The 18,467-nt window shown below is 36.8% G+C and overlaps 1 protein-coding gene across 3 annotated transcripts in view; it reads right to left on the bottom strand.

The window, feature by feature from the left end:
- Positions 1-18,467, bottom strand: part of LOC123532112 (SWI/SNF-related matrix-associated actin-dependent regulator of chromatin subfamily D member 1-like) — a 117,917-nt gene that overhangs the window by 71,793 nt on the left and 27,657 nt on the right. For all 3 annotated transcript variants that reach the window (XM_053518708.1, XM_053518710.1, XM_053518709.1), the window contains exon 2: positions 14,764-14,890. In XM_053518708.1, the coding sequence (XP_053374683.1) occupies positions 14,764-14,890 (127 nt within the window). The remainder of the gene's footprint in view (positions 1-14,763; positions 14,891-18,467) is intronic.

The following is an 18,467-nucleotide window of genomic DNA, read 5'->3' as shown; positions in this document are numbered from 1 at the left end:
CAAAAGGGGCCATAATTCAGTCAAAATGATTGACAGAGTTATGTACTCTTGTCTACAACTGGACATGGTGATGGTAAACAAGTGTTGAAAGTTTCAAAGCTTTATCTCAAATCAAAAGTCTTTGTCAAAATGTAGACTAGTACGAAAAACTTAACCAAATTTCTAAGTCAACAAGAGCTGTCTCCATAGGATGACACATGCCCCCGATGGCACTTTGAATGAATAGTTATGGCCGATGTTAGAGTTTAGGACCTTTGACCTACGGAGCTGGGTCTTGCCCGCGACACGTCGTCTTACTGTGTCACACATTCATGCGTAGTCATTTTAAAATCCATGCATGAATGACAATGATATGGACCGGACACGCCCATCAATGCACTATCATGAAAAATGACCTTTAATGTCTAAGTGTGACCTTGACCTTTGAGCTACGGACCTGGGTCTTGCGCGCGACACGTCGTCTTACTGTGGTACACATTCATGCCAAGTTATTTGAAAATCCATCCATCGATGACAAAGATATGGACCGGACACGCCCATCAATGCACTATCCTTTAACGTCTAAGTGTGACCTTGACCTTTGAGCTACGGACCTGGTCTTGCGCGCGACACGTCGTCTTACTGTGGTACACATTCATGCCAAGTTATTTGAAAATCCATCCATCGATGACAAAGATATGGACCGGACACGCCCATCAATGCACTATCCTTTAACGTCTAAGTGTGACCTTGACCTTTGAGCTACGGACCTGGGTCTTGCGCGCGACACGTCATCTTACTGTGGTACACATTTATGCCAAGTTATATGAAAATCCATCCATTGATGACAAAGATATGGACCGGACACGAAAATTGCGGACAGACTGACAGACCGACAGACCGACTGACAGACCGACAGACCGACAGACGATTCAAAAACTATATGCCTCCCTTCGGGGGCATAAAAAGGGGCCATAATTCAACTAAAATGCTTGATGGAGTGATGGAGTTATGTACTCTTGCCTACAACTGGACATGGTGATGGTAAACAAGTGTTGAAAGTTTCAAAGCTTTATTTCAAAAGACTTTGTCAAAATATGAACTGGTACGAAAAACTTAACCAAGATTTCTAAATCAAAAGGGGCCATAATTCAGCCAAAATCCTTGAAAGAGTTATGTGCTCTTGCCTTTAACTGGCCATGGTGATGGTAAACAAATGTAAACTGGTATGAAAAAACTTAACCAAGGTGTGACGCCAACACAGACACACTTATTCTTGAATAGAGCTAAAAATGAAAAATGTCACAAAATGTTGCTTACATGTGACAGACCACGTTTAAAACCTGTCTGTGCAGTATTCAATTAAATAACATCCTATTTTTAACTACCTTGCAAAAAACTATGCCACATGGTAACTAAACAGCTGTTTATAATTATAAATTTTTTTATAGATTTGTTTTGTCAAAAAATGCCATAATTTTATTTTGTTTATGTAAGAGCAATTAAATCCAACATTTATTGTTGCCATTCAGTTACAGCTTGACAATTATTTTCTCAAGAACCTTTTAACAGAACAAGTACTCCTACTAATGGAGCATAATACATCTGTTCAACAGCACAATGCATTTAAATGGACAACTCTCATGAAGAACAAGTAGAAAATATAGCCTTTTGAGTATTTCAAAACAAGGTATTTCCATTGACTCTAGGCTTAATACTTCTTGTGATACATGTGACAAACTTTTTTGCCCTTTTGAGTCGTTTTTAAGTCATCGATGTAAAGCCTGAAAGCTGTAGCTGATACACTTTAAGACTTAAAGCCTGGGAACAAAAAAAAATACTGGATGACCTGTGACCTTGACCTTTGAGCTACTATTCAACTAAAACTATCACTGAAGGTAATGAAGAAGTTGTTATTTATATTTAAGAAATTGCCATGCTGACACCAGCACGTAGTTTAAACATCTTAATTACCCCTCCTTCCCTCACCACCTTTTCATATCTTGATGTAGTTACCCCTAGTGCACTGGTACTACCAAACGTCTGTGCCAAGTATTGTCTAGACCTATCCTGTATCTAGTCCAAGTTTGCTTGCAGTGCATTGACCTGTCATCTATTTGTAAACACTGCAATGCAGTTTTGTGCAATATAAACACAGTAATCCTTTTCCATGAATAGTAAGCAGCTTTATATAATTAGGCCCCCATGCTGGCCTGTTGAAGACAACTGGGTATGTAATTTTGAATGCTGTGACCTTGATCTTTGACCAAATGACCTCAAAAAACAACAGCTTTTGAAGACTGATGTCAATAGGTCCAAGCTTCCTCTATTAATTGATCAGAAACCGTTTTCAACCTCAAGGTTACTGTGACTTTATCAGTACTGACACCAAAACAAAAGGAATCATCTGTTGACCAGAGGTAATGATTCTATGAAATTTGAAAGCACAAGAGTGCTTCATCAATTGATCTGAAACCATTTTCAGTTTCCTGGTCACTATGACCCTGACCTTTGACCTACTAGACCTTTGACCTAATTGGCCCTAAAAAATTTGGTCATCTGTTGACAACAGACAATAACCAGAAAATGCTTTTGTAGAAAAGCACATGTTTCCCCAAAGAATAGTAGTAATAGGCAAGAGGTCAATAGGGGACAGGAGCCAAAGTCTAAGAGACACTGACAGTTGGCTTAGTGACTGAAATGTAATAGGGTCATCTACTCTGCATGTCCAATCATCCTATGAAGTTTCAACATTCTGGGTTAAGTGGTTCTCAAGTTATGGATGGGAACGGATATCCATGATCTGGAACCTGTAACATTGACCTGTAATTTGACCCCAAGATCGATAGGGGTCATCCACTTTGCATTTCCAATCATCCTATGAAGATTCAACATTCTGGGTCAAGTGGTTCTCAAGTTATTGATCAGAAACGGCTTTCCATGTTCTGGCCCCGTTGACCTTGACCTCTGAAAAAATGGCCCATATCACTAGGGGTCATCTATTAAACATGTCCAATCATCCCCAGAAGTTTCAATGTTCTGTGTCAAGTCATTCTCAAGTGATGGATCGGAAACGGTTTTCTATGGTCTGGCCCCTGTGACCTTAACCTTTGATCGAGTTACCCCAAAAACAATAGGAGTCATCCTATGAAGTTTAAAGGTTCTAGGTCAAATGGTTCTTCAGTTATTGATCGGAAATGAAGTATTCTTACCCCTGTAACCCTAACCTTTAATTGAGTGACCCCAGGATTCATCGACTCTGCATGCCCAATCATCCTAAGAAGTTTCAACATTCTGGGTCAAGTGGTTCTCAAATTATTGATCGGAAACCTGTTTCCATGTTCAGGCCCCTGTGACCTTGACCTTTGAGTGACCCCAAAAACTATACGGTTCATCTACTTTATAAGCCCTATCACCCTATGATGTCTGAAGGTTCTAGGTATAATGGTTCTCTAGTAGTTATTGATCGGAAATGAAGTGTGATGGACGGACGGACAGGGCATAAACAATGGTGGGGGGAGACATAATTATTAGTTGTTGCATGTAAGATTATAACAGAAAACAAGTGTGTGAAGTTTCAATCCATTCCCACAAGTGGCTACTGAGACATCAGCTTACATGCAGAACCTTAACAAAAGAGGAGCTGACGCAAAGATAAGTACAACAGCTCTACCTACCATTCAAATAAGCAAGATAAAAAGCATACAATGCACAAGACAGTGGGCTGAGCGCAAAACTATTGTAACTGTATATGAATAAAGAACAAGATACAATAGTTTCGCGCTCAGCCCTGGATTAGTGTTCTTTGGATGTAACAGAGAATGTTTTCATTTATGAGGTCAATGTGTCTTGACTCAACCTACAGACCTCTAAAATAATAGTTGTCACCTTTTAATGAAGTTAAAATTTGACTGCAGTCCAAAACTTTATTTACTGAATGAAAACAATTTTCAGTCTAGGTCACTGTGACTTTGACCTTTGATCTACTGACCCCAAAAGCATAAGGGGTCATCTACAGACCACAGTCAACCAATGATCCTACTGTAGGCCAAAGTCTTTATTAGTTATTGTGCAGAAACTGCTTTAACTTGAGGTCACTGTGACAATGACTTTTAACCTTCTGACCCTAAGACAAAAGAGATCATCTAACCACAGACAATCATCCTACGAAGTTTGATGACTGCAGACCAAAGCCTTCTTAACTAATATTGATCAGAGTGTAAAATGGCTTTAGTTTCAAGGTCAGTGTGACCTTTTACCCACTGATCTCAACAAACAATAGGGGTAATCTACTAGTCTTTCTTTATGAGACAAAGCATTTTATTACTATTGATCAAGTGGTCTACTGACCGACAGACCTACCTACAATGAGCAAAACGATGTACCCCCTTTTGTTTGAACTTTGAAGAGGACATTGAAACAAGCAACTACAAGGACACATTAAAACACACAAATTTCAAGCCAAAATTGATGTTGGGCCAAGTCCAACTAGAACTGTCACAGGAGTGACTCCTACCCCCACCATACGGTCTTGTCACAGAAGAATGGCAACCATAAGAAATCTTAAAAATACTTTGGAGCACTTCATCCTGGGCTTCCACATATAAGTAATACTAGTATAATACTAGTATAGTAATACTAGTAAATATATTAAATCTCTAATATTAGAGATACACTAAAAGTGAATACAAAAAAGTGTCTTACCGACCAATGTTACCACAGAAAAATGTTTTTACTTTTTACATAGGACTTATAATAAAAAAGTTAGAAAAATACCTAAAATATTGAAAATCTAAAAATAGGATTTCTAAAAATAGACTTATTCCTGGAATTTAAGGGGAAGAAACTCAGTACAAAAGTTAAACAAGAGCACCGCCTTGCGGGTGCTGACGCTCATCTGATTTTTTTTGTGTAATAGAAATATTGTCCTACCCATGATTTTCTAAGTCTAAAAAGGGCCATCATTCTTGCAAAAAGCAGGATAGAGTTATGTTTCTTAATGTTCAGTGTCCACTTATGATGGTGAAAAACTGTTGCATGTTTTAAAGCAATAGCTTTGATAGTTTATGAGAAAAGTTGACTTAAACATAATACTCAACCAAGAAAATGATTTTCTAAGTCCAAAAGGGGCAATAATTATTGCAAAAAGCCGGATGGAGTTATGTTGCTTGCTGTACAGGGTCAGCTTATGATGGTCAACAAGTGTTGCAAGTTTCAAAGCAATAGCTTTGATAGTTTAAGAGAAAAAGTTGACCTAAACATAAAACTTAACCAAGAAATCTGATATTTTCTAAGTCCAAAAAGGGCCATAAATCTTGCAAAAAGCAGGATGGAGTTATGTTTCTTGCTGTACAGGGTCAACTTATGATGGTGAACAAGTGTTGCAAGTTTTAAAGCAATAGCTTTGATAGTTTAGGATAAAAGCTGACCTAAACATAAAACTTAACCATAAAAAAAAAGTTTCTAAGTCCAAAAGGGGCAATAAATCTTGCAAAAAGCAAGATGGAGTTATGTTTCTTGCTGTACAGGGTCTGCTTATGATGGTGAACAAGTATTCCAAGTTTCAAAGCAATAGCTTTGATAGTTTAGGAGAAAAGTTGACCTAAACATAAAACTTAACCAAGAAATCTGATATTTTCTAAGTACAAAAGGGGCCATAAATCTTGCAAAAAGCAAGATGGAGTTATGTTTCTTGATGTACAGGGTCTGCTTATGATGGTGAACAAGTATTCTAAGTTTCAAAGCAATAGCTTTGATAGTTTAGGAGAAAAGTTGACCTAAACATAAAACTTAACCAAGAAATCTGGTATTTTCTAAGTACAAAAGGGGCCATAAATCTTGCAAAAAGCAAGATGGAGTTATGTTTCTTGCTATACAGGGTCAGCTTATGATGGTGAACAAGTATTCCAAGTTTCAAAGCAATAGCTTTGATAGTTTAGGAGAAAAGCTGACCTAAACATAAAACTTAACCAGGCAACGCCGACGCCGACGCCGACGCCGACAACCGCTCAAGTGATGACAATAACTCGTCATTTTTTTTCAAAAAATCAGATGAGCTAAAAAAGGTTACTTCCCTTTGGCTCTAAGCCAATCAGAATGAGATATAGTGAAAATACATCAAAATTAACCTTAAATTCTAGGTAAAAGGGGACACAATTCAAGAAAAATTAGTGTCAGAGTTATGCACCTTGTGTCACATGATGTGGGTGATGAGGTGGAACATCTATTTAAGTCTGAATCAAATCCATTCAGTAGTAACTGAGATATAGTGAAAATACATCAAAATTAACCTTAAATTCTAAGTAAAAAGGGGCATAATTCATGAAAAATTGGTGTCAGAGTTATGCACCTTGTGTCACATGATGTGGGTGATGAGGTGGAACATCTATTTTAAGTTTGAATCAAATCCATTTTGTAATAATTGAGATATAGTGAAAATACATCAAAATCAACCTTAAATTTAAAGTAAAAGGGGACATAATTCATAAAAAATTTATGTCAGAGTTAAGCACCTTATGTCACATCATCTGGGTGATGAGGTGGAACAACTATTTTAAGTTTTAATCAAATCCATTTAGTAATAACTGAGATATAGTGAAAATACAACAAAATTAACCTTAAATTCTAAGTAAAAGGGGACATAATTCATGAAAACTTGGTGTCAGAGTTATGCACCTTGTGTCACATGATGTGGGCACATGATGTTGGTGATGAGGTGGAACATCTATTTTAAGTTTGAATCAAATCTATTCAGTAGTAACTGAGATATAGTGAAAATACCTCAAAATCAACCTTAAATTCTAAGTAAAAAGGGGCATAATTCATAAAAAACAAGAGCACCGCCTTGCGGGTGCTGACGCTCATCTGATTTTTTTTGTGTAATAGAAATATTGTCCTACCCATGATTTTCTAAGTCTAAAAAGGGCCATCATTCTCGCAAAAAGCAGGATAGAGTTATGTTTCTTGATGTACAGTGTCCACTTATGATGGTGAAAAACTGTTGCAAGTTTTAAAGCAATAGCTTTGATAGTTTATGAGAAAAGTTGACTTAAACATAATACTCAACCAAGAAAATGATTTTCTAAGTCCAAAAGGGCAATAATTATTGCAAAAAGCAGGATGGAGTTATGTTGCTTGCTGTACAGGGTCAGCTTATGATGGTGAACAAGTGTTGCAAGTTTCAAAGCAATAGCTTTGATAGTTTAAGAGAAAAAGTTGACCTAAACATAAAACTTAACCAAGAAATCTGATATTTTCTAAGTCCAAAAGGGGCCATAAATCTTGCAAAAAGCAGGACGAGTTATGTTTCTTGCTATACAGGGTCAACTTATGATGGTGAACAAGTGTTGCAAGTTTTAAAGCAATAGCTTTGATAGTTTAGGATAAAAGCTGACCTAAACATAAAACTTAACCAAGAAAACTGATTTTCTAAGTCCAAAAGGGCAATAAATCTTGCAAAAAGCAAGATGGAGTTATGTTTCTTGATGTACAGGGTCTGCTTATGATGGTGAACAAGTATTCCAAGTTTCAAAGCAATAGCTTTGATAGTTTAGGAGAAAAGTTGACCTAAACATAAAACTTAACCAAGAAATCTGATATTTTCTAAGTACAAAAGGGGCCATAAATCTTGCAAAAAGCAAGATGGAGTTATGTTTCTTGCTATACAGGGTCAGCTTATGATGGTGAACAAGTATTTCAAGTTTCAAAGCAATAGCTTTGATAGTTTAGGAGAAAAGCTGACCTAAACATAAAACTTAACCAGGCAACGCCGACGCAGACGCCGACGCCGACACCGACGCCGACAACCGCTCAAGTGATGACAATAACTCATCATTTTTTTTCAAAAAATCAGATGAGCTAAAAATGGTGTCAGAGTTATGCACCTTGAGTCACACGATGTGGGTGATGAGGTGGAACATCTATTTTAAGTTTGAATCAAATCCATTTAGTAATAACTGAGATATAGTGAAAATACAACAAAATTAACCTTAAATTCTAAGTGAAAGGGGACATAATTCATGAAAACTTGGTGTCAAGAGTTATGCACCTTGTGTCACATGATGTGGGTGATAAGGTGGAACATGTATTTTAAGTTTGAATCAAATCCATTTGGTAATAACTGATATAATAGATTTCGGGACGCAACGGGACGGGACGGGACGCGACAAAACTGACTCCTATATACCCTCCTCAAACATGTTTGGTGGGGGTATAATTAAGGTATATATCTAATACAGACTGTATAAATGTCCATGTATATGATTTTGAGGCCAAGAATAAATTGACCTTATTAGGTTCCTATAAATTACAAAAATATATATTTTAGGAAGTTCTCTAAGAATGAAGGCAACAACTAGATGTGAATCATATTACCTTGAGGTGGGGAGCCCTGTAAGGATACTATAAAACATCATCAAGAAACACATTTTTTTAGATAAAAGACACAGAAAGAGTGAAATTAACATTTTTAAAGGGCTGTGGAGGTAGTAAATCCTAAATATAGTCCCTTGTGATGCATATGACACAAACTTTTAGGCCCTTTATGCAGAATTTTGACAACGTTAAAGGCCATAACTCTGGTCTTGTTGAGTGAAATCCCAAACAAAAGCCCAGGTGCTAAATTTATAATATTCCAATATGCCTTCAAATCACAAGGTCAACATTTTTTTGTGATAATTTTTTGTGCATCAAAAATGCATATTTTTGACTAAGTTAAGGGCCACAACTTTGGTCTAGCCAAGTTAACATGTTTTTAAGTCAAGAACCAGCTGAGTAAAATCCAAAACAAAACCACAGGTGCACACATACTAAATGACCTTAGGTCAAGAACGTTTTGAGATACATGTGACACAAACGTTCAGGTCCTTTATTCTTATTTTTGAGTCAAGGGCTATTACTCTGGTGTTACGGAGTGAAATTCCAAACAAAACCCCAGGTGCACAACTTCATGTCCTGAATAAGAATCTTATGATGTTTGATGATTCTAGGTCAAACATTTTTGTGGAAATGCAAGACACAAATATGGATACTCTGAAAGAAATTCTGACGGACAGACAGTAGTATGGACTAATGCAAATCTTAGTGCCCCCTAAAAATTTTCAGGTACACTAAAAAACAAGATGTCAGAAGTAAGTGGCAAATGCCTCCTGAAGTGGACTGCTCTTCTTTGCGGGTTTGATTAGGGTCACATTCACTAACTTTTAAGTTATAAAGACGCTGCATACCTTATCAATATACTTAACATTTATGTATGTGTGTTTGTGTGTATATGTGTGTCTGAGTGTAGCATCTATTTCAATAACTTTTGACAATGCCCAACTCTACAGTTCTGACTTTTTGAATATCATGCCTCAGATATGTGACATAATACCCCACCCAGCCACATTATACAAGGACCAGACTTACCAGTCCTTGAACTGTCAGCGCCAAGCGAGGAAGCTATCCCTACTATTGCTACTACACCAACTGCGGGGATAATACTACATAAAGCAAAACAGTCATGAAGTAATTACTTCCTCAGCGTGAAATAGTGACATAATAAAATCTCGGTTGTCTGTTATCTAAAACAGGTTAGGCATATGCCTGTTACGCATGTGTACTTTAACTTCAGTTCAGTTAAACCAGAGAAACAACCTTGATAGTATGCATTCCATCAAGGTAAAATGATATTCTAGTATGAAAATAACACTGCTAACCTAGATGTCTACCTATAGCGGACCAAATCATTCAAGTACAATAGTAGATTGTATCTACTGGAGTACCTCAATGTTTACAAACATTATTTAAACCCTGAATGTTTTCTATATTAAAACTTGACATTTCAGATGGAGACAGCGATCTTTCCTATAATAGAAGATGTCCATTTAAAGTGTTAAACATCACAAGAGCTGTCAAAGGACAACAACGCTGGACTATTCAAAAGTCTTGTCTCTAAGCAAGTAACATAGGACACCAGTACCCCCACTCCTGTCACTGTTTGCGTATTTTTGATTAAGTCAAGGGCTATAACTCTGCTTTGGCTGTCTGAAAACTCAGTATAAACACCTGGCCCCATGTTCACAAGACACTTTTTTTCGGTCTCAGCTGAGTCTGACTTTTCATATTGTGTCATTTTTTACAGCAAATTTGACTAGAATTTCAAGATTAAACTCCAACTGAAACTTACCATCAATGCAGGATAGTCATTTGAAAACAATTCACATTTGAACAAAGTTCAACTGAGACTAAAATTGTTTTGTAAACATGAGGCCAGTTGCACAACTTCACATGCTGAATAACAATCCCTAGGTGAAATACTTTTTGAAATATGCTTGCCAACTTCACATGCTGAATAATATTCCTATAAGGTTTAATGACTTGATGTCAAATATTTTCTGGTTATCTACTCTGCATGACCAATCATCCTATGAAGTTTCATCATTCTGGGTCAAGTGGTTCTCAAGTTACTGACCGGAAATGGTTTTCAATGTTCAGGCCCCTGTGACCTTGACCTTTCACAGAGTGACCCCAAAATCGTTAGGGGTCATCTACTTTGCATGTACAATCATTCTATGAAGTTTCAACATTCTGGGTCAAGTGGTTCTCTAGTTATTGATCGGAAATGGTTTTCAATGTTCAGGCCCCTGTGACCTTGACCTTTGACAGACTGACCCCAAAATCAATAGGTTAGCTACTCTTCATGATCAATCATCCTATGAAGTTTCAACATTCTGGGTCAAGTGGTTCTCAAGTTACTGACCGGAAATGGTTTTCAATGTTCAGGCCCCTGTGACCTTGACCTTGAATGGAGTGACCCTAAAATCGATAGGGGTCATCTACTTTGCATGTACAATCATCCTATGAAGTTTCAACATTCTGGGTCAAGTGGTTCTCTAGTTATTGATCGGAAATGGTTTTCCATGTTCAGGCCCCTGTGACCTTGACCTTTGACACAGTGACCCCAAAATCAATAGGGGTCATCTACTCTTCATGACCAATCATCCTATGAAGTTTCAACATTCTGGGTCAAGTGGTTCTCAAGTTACTGACCGGAAATGGTTTTCAATGTTCGGGCCCCTGTGACCTTGAGCTTTAATGAAGTGACCCCAAAATCAATAGGGGTCATCTACTTTGCATGTACAATCATTCTATGAAGTTTCAACATTCTGGGTCAAGTGGTTCTCTAGTTATTGATCGGAAATGGTTTTCAATGTTCAGGCCCCTGTGACCTTGACCTTTAATGGAGTGACCCCAAAATCAATAGGGGTCATCTACTCTTTATGACCAATCATCCTACGAAGTTTCAACATTCTGGGTCAAGTTGTTCTCTAGTTATTGATCGGAAATGGTTTTCAATGTTCGAGCCCCTGTGACCTTGACCTTTGACGGAGTGACCCCAAAAACAATAGGGGTCGTCTACTCCAGCAGCCCTACAACCCTATGAAGTTTGAAGGTTCTAGGTCAAATGGTTCTCCAGTTATTGCTCGGAAATGAAGTGTGACGTACGTACGTACGGACAGAGGGACGGACAGGGCAAAAACAATATGTCTCCCCCAGGAATTAAAGTCTTGAAACTGATTTACAGAAAGTGTTGAATAACAACTCTTGCTTTAGGCAAGTACTTCTAATAGTTTACCTTACACAATAGAGTGGAAAATGAAAACAGTTTTGACATTATGACCGTCACCATGTCATATTTTCCATAACAGACAATTAAGATATATTCATATTTATACCATGTTTGATGTTGCAGGTATGAAATAAAGCCATTACATAAACAAGAGCTGACTCCATAGGATGACACATGCCCCCAATGGCACTTTAAATGAATAGTTATGGCCGATGTTCGAGTTTAGGACCTTTGACCTACGGAGCTGGGTCTTGCGCGCGACACGTCGTCTTACTGTGTCACACATTTATGCATAGTTATTTTAAAATCCATGCATGAATGACAAAGATATGGACCGGACACGTCCATCAATGCACTATCATGAAAAAAGACCTTTAACATCTAAGTGTGACCTTGACCTTTGAGCTACGGACCTGGGTCTTGCGCATGACACGTCGTCTTACTGTGATACACATTCATGCCAAGTTATTTGAAAATCCATCCATCGATGACAAAGATATGGACCGGACATGCCCATCAATGCACTATCCCTTAATGTCTAAGTGTGACCTTGACCTTTGAGATACGGACCTGGGTCTTGCGCGCGACACATCGTCTTACTGTGGTATACATTCATGCCAAGTTATTTGAAAATCCATCCATCGATGACAAAGATATGGACCGGACACGCCCATCAATGCACTATCCCTTAACGTCTAAGTGTGACCTTGACCTTTGAGCTACGGACCTGGGTCTTGCGCGCGACACGTCGTCTTACTGTGGTACACATTCATGCCATGTTATTTGAAAATCCATCCATCGATGACAAAGATATGGACCGGACACGCCCATCAATGCAATAACCTTTAATGTCTAAGTGTGACCTTGACCTTTGAGCTACGGACCTGGGTCTTGCGCGCGACACGTCGTCTTACTGTGGTACACATTCATGCCAAGTTATTTGAAAATCCATCCGTCGATGACAAAGATATGGACCGGACACGAAAAATGCGGACAGACCGACAGACTGACAGACAGACAGACAGACGGTTCAAAAACTATATGCCTCCCTTCGGGGGCATAAAAAGATAATACACTAGTGTAATAAAGCTTTCACTCTACATCGTTAAAAGTATAGGAAACATTGGTCAAAATGATTTGTTTATAATAGTAGAAGAAAGTAGAATTTCTGATGTTTCAGCAGGAAAAGCTAACATGTGATAAAAAGAATATCACATTTGTGATTTTTCACATTGAATTTACTAACTCGTTGAATAAAATTGATAAAATGCTCGGCAAAGCCTCGCATTTTATTATTTTATTCAACTTGTTTAATAAATTCAATATGTAAAGACACTTACGTAATATCCTCTATGTATTTGAGTTCAGTTACCCTTGGAAAACGGCTTCAGATGTTTTTGTCAGCTTTTGTATGGTGAAAAATTCACTTTTAGGATGCTGATAAAAAATTCTTTTAGTATTTTATAGTGAAAATACTACAGTTTTGGTTTTATCAAAACGTCACATTTATGAATAGGTGTTGTAATACCTGACAGGAAGGATTAGAAAAGGTGCTATTATATTGATCTGTACTTTATACTTATATTTTTAACTAATTCTTGGTCTGGCTGAATGAAATCTTTAACAGAACACCATGTGTGCAACTTCAAATGCTATATAACAGACCTCTAATGTTTCATGACTCTTGGTCAAATACTTTTTGATATATGCACAACACAAATTCAGACTGACATCTGAACTAGGGTAAGTCTAAGTGATTCCTCACAAAAATCTGGTGGGTGATGGGTGTGCAAAAAAAAAACAAACAAGCAGAACAGAGTTATGGAACCTGTGTATTGCACGTTAGATCATCACAGTGGACAAGTAAGTGAAATTCAGTCATTATCACTTTATGAACTGTTACAACTGAATGACAGCTGAACTAGAGCTATCACTTACTGTGATTCATATCCCCACTAAAAGCCTTGTTAGAAAAAGTTATATTGGTAATAAATAATTATAAATAATCACTTCTTCACACTGCACCTTATATGTTCAATCTAGGAGATATTTTTTTCTATATTCAAGAAAGGTTTACAGTTCTTGAGCTTTTCGGTTTATTGTCTTTATTTTGAATTATTGAAAGTAAGTGCCAAAGGGCAGATAACTTTATCATTATCCAGGTCAGATTTCTGGGAAATGTGTCTTTCAATTCCTCTGAAGTCCAAAAGGGAATTATTTTGTCGAAATTATAAGAGATTTTATATAGATGTGTATTATTGCATTATGCTTCCTTCCACAATGTGCGAAGATGCACAGGTATTACTAAATGAAATAGCACTTTCAGGATATTTTCAAAGTGCAAAAATGGAAGTTACTTGGTCAAAATTTAAGTCAGACTTAAGGGACCTCCGACAGGAACTTGTCTTACACTCCTTACAATCTATTTTTAAGTTCAATGTAATATCTTCATCAGTTTCAGAGAATTTGCCAAGAAATCAACACTTTAGCTTTATTTTCTAAGCAGAAAGGGGGAATGATTTTGTCAAAATAAAGAAAGAGTTATGGAAGACAATATGAAAACTTTTTATTAAAGGAATATGTTCATGATAGTTTGTGTGAAGTTCCCATCAAATGCATGGATAGGTTTCAGAAACATTAAATGTTAACTTTTCAAAATGGAAAATGGAAATAATTCTGGCAAAACAAAAGTAAGAGTTATAGGACCTGATATGAGAACTTGAGTTAGATGTTTTAAACTTGTTTTCATGTTCCAATACTTCTATTTGTTTCAGAGATGTCAAAAGAAAACATCATTTTTGTCAAATTTTCTCAGTCAAAACAGGGAATATTTTTTTCCAAAGTAATAAGCAGCGTTTTAGAACTTAAGTGTGTAAACTTACATTATGATCTCTAGTGTTTGTGTGAAATTTCAATGAAATGCTTGAAAAGGTTTCTGAAATATGGCACAACATATCATGTTTGGGAAAACGGCAGACAATTTTGTCAAAATAAGAATCATATTTATGGGACTTTGTTTAAAAAATCGATGATCCTACAAATATATTGTATGTTTCAACTTGACAGTGTACTGGTTCTCTAGAAGGGACAGGATGGGACAGGGACAAATGGGACAAGGTGATTCGTATGTAGCCACCCAAACTAAGTTTGGTGAGGGGTATTAAAACTATGTTTACCTCCATAAGGGTGTGGTGACATGCCTGGCCCATGTGGCATACCCATACGTGGTGGAATTCCACCTGACATAGGGGGTCCAGCAACTGGATGACCTGGTCCTGGGCTGTATCCTGGCCTTGGTGGAGCCTGAAACATTAAACAACTTAGTAAAACACAATTCAATTCTGAATCACTTAAACATACCCATATATGTTAACCCTTATGATGCTGGACATGACTAATTCTGCATTTGCGACCAGTGTAAATCATGATCAGCCAGCAGATTCATGTAGTCTGATCATGATCTGCACTGTTCGCTATTCAGTCAGTACCATTTGGTAAGCATCCCTTTCAACAGTTAATGGTACTGTCCAAATTGAAAGATGGACAAGTTCATTACAGAAATAAAGCAGGGTAAGAGTTGACTATCTGGTTATCTTTGTAGTTAGAGAACAAGACAACCAATCAGGCAGGACAGAATGTTCAAAAGTCAATACTGTAAAAGCACATATTTTCGATGGGTCAAAATTTCGCGAATTCACAATATAGAGTATGTTCGCGTGGTTTTATATTCACGAAATTGTTGAAATAGTTAATCTGCTTGTTTCGACTTTTTAATTAAGTCGGGTATACATAAAAGTTACACATTGTAAAGCATTACCTTAAGACTGTCTCATAAAGATCGATCGCTATTAATTGTATGGATGCTTTAACATCTCTTATTATAAGCGGTAAAGCTTGACGATTCTATATTTGTAACAAACCTGGCTTAACATGTAACTTTTATCCAGGGGCAGAAATGTCAATGTTTGTTAAATTAAACACACTAAAAACACAAATGTTATCATACCATTTGTTCTGTTCGTCTTAAAATTATACTATCCCACAATAACTGTAATAACAAACACTAAACAAAAGCCAATTTCTGTAAATATGGCCATTTCCATTTGATATGTTGGGTCGGGTTTGTGTAAAGAAGAAACTGCATGATTTGTTTTATACAAATGGTTAATATTCATGCAAAGGTTAATGTTTGCGAAGTGAGGGACCTTGAGAATATAGCGAAAATTAAACCCTCATGAAAATTTCTGCTTTTACGATAATTTAATCATTCATTACTGACTCATGTCATGATGTTGTCAGGTACTGGTCAGGAATCCAAGAACTGTAAGGTTTACTGACTGCACCATCTTTTGACATAAATACTGTTGAATGTATACTGTCATCTACAGCTTCTTTTTTTTTTTTACTATGGGTTGTAGCTATATAAACAGGCCTTTATCTCAAAGACTGGTTCACAGGGATTTTTTAAGGCTGATATTGGGGCCGAATATGGGCCCCATCCCAACTGCAAAAATCTGCTTATTTTCCCAATTCTTAGGTTTAAATTTCCCAAAATTTTACTGACCGTTGAGTGTCTGCGAGTTTCTCACTGAAGAAATACCAGAAAATTTAGTAGACACTTTCAAAAGACAAAAAATATAATATAAAAGACTTGTAATATGACATCAAACAGTAACAATGCTGTAATAAAGGTTGTATGATGGTAAAACTTATTTTTTGTATTTCCCAATTTTCAGGTTTTATGCGCCATTATTCCCAACTGAATGGGCCCCAGGCCCCAGTTTCTAAACGGTAAAAAAATCCCTGGGTTCTAGATAATCACCTCTGGAAAGTAGCTGAATATCACCAACCTTCTATCTTACTAACCAGTTCAAATATTTCTCTAATACTCTATCCTACTTGCTAGGACCTGGGGTTATAAAGCTTAGTTCAAACAGAGCATCTGATTGGTTAATTCTGGGCTCACTTTTGAAACTGACAAATGACACTGGAGTATGTTGACACTGGTTTCCAATCCTCAACCCTTTCTAACCATTTCTTAAATTTCTTCAATCCTCAATCTTACTAACCGGTTCTCAAAATCCTTCTAACCTGTTCTTAAATACCTCCAATCTTAATTCCTACTAACCAGTTTTTCTCTCAATTTCTCCATTCTTCAAGGCTTCTAACCAGTCCTTAAATTTCTCTAATCTTCACTCTTATTAACCAGTTCTTAAATTCCTCCAAACTGCAGTCCTACTTACAAGTTTCTATTACCTCCAATGTTCTACCATACTGACATCATACATATCAGTTCTTAAATATTTTAATCTATTCGTTCACACTGATAATTTCTTGTATTTCTCCAAACTTCTTGCCATCAAAGGGTGCTTTAGACAAAGCTTGATGAAAATCTGTTAAGCCGTCCATAGGGAAAGATTGCTTTAAAGTTTTTTTTCTGTTGTTTTTTTTGGCCACTCTCCAAATGCAGTTAAACAGAAATAAGAAAAGTCACCTCAAGAGTGCTTATCACCAAATTAGATCACAAATCTTCTGCCTAACAGATATCTCCTATATTCTACATCCTGATCCGTTTCCAATCTTCTACTTTACAGACTAACAATCTTCTACCTTACAAAATTATTACTCAATTTCACCATGCTATCTCACCTTAAAAATTCATTATTCAATTTACTGATATTATACCTTCCAGTCTGATTATTTAATCTCTCCAATGTCCTACCTTACAGATTGACTCTTTAAAATACCTATTCTGCCTTACAGACTAATTACATGTATTCAATTTCACCAGTCTTCTGTCTTACAAACTAATTATTCAATTTCACCAATCTTTTGCCTCAAAAACTGCTTACTCATTTTCACCAATCCTCTCAGCTTACAAACTGATACAATTTCACCAATTGTATGCCTTACAAACTGATTATTCAAATGCAACAATGCTTTACCTTACAACCTGCTTATTCATTTTCACTAATCCTCTAGTACTTACAAACTGATTATTCAATTTCACCAATCTTCTGTCTTACAAACCGATTACTGTATACGTAGATTTATTAGCAGTGGTTTAATTTTGGCTATATTGGCGGTCAACAACGAATGAGCAAATTCTGAACATCGCCAAATATAAGCACCGCTCTTTAGCCCTTAGCATGCTAGATAAATTGTCGCCTGCTGGAAATGTCGTCTGCTAAAATTGTAAAGTTCATTCAATTTGCTCCAAAATTGGAAGAAATATTGTCAGAGTAGCAAACAGCTTGGAACCTGATCAGACGCCGATTTAATCAGCGTCTGATCTGGTTCCAAGCTGTTTGCAAAGGCTGTTAAATTCGCCTGCAGCAGGCTAAGGGTTAATGACATATGCCGATAATTCAACGTAAGGGAGATAACTACTGTGGGTTCAGCTGGCAATGACTACTCTGTTGGCGAATACTACATGTTGTTACCTATTCGTTTACTGGTTGAGACGCACAATACTGACAATATCTAACTAATGCATTTAATATACTTATGAATGAGTTTATTTTAATAGATGATAAAAACTGTGTAATATGACATTTTCATTTTATTTCCACTTCATTTTGATTTGTGAAGTGTCTAACTTATAAATGCTGTGTGCAGGACATCTTACAGTTTAATCAAATACATGTATTTACTACAATACTCCGAGGGATTTAACGGATTTAAATCTCAATCACTCGTTACTTCTCTTTCAGGTGCTTATTATTGATTCATTTTTGACAGGTCATACCAATAATTGGTCATTTTAATTGCCGGACAAAAAACAGTAGGTGGTTTAACTTGGCGATTTTTTTGAGAGCAGGTTTTATTTTGGCGGTTGAGAGCTAAAGCGCCAAATCTTTACACTGCCAAATCAAAGCCG

This window comes from Mercenaria mercenaria, chromosome 11, assembly GCF_021730395.1.
Source record: "Mercenaria mercenaria strain notata chromosome 11, MADL_Memer_1, whole genome shotgun sequence".
NCBI lineage: Eukaryota > Metazoa > Mollusca > Bivalvia > Venerida > Veneridae > Mercenaria > Mercenaria mercenaria.
This window is presented reverse-complemented; position numbering and strand designations above follow the sequence as displayed.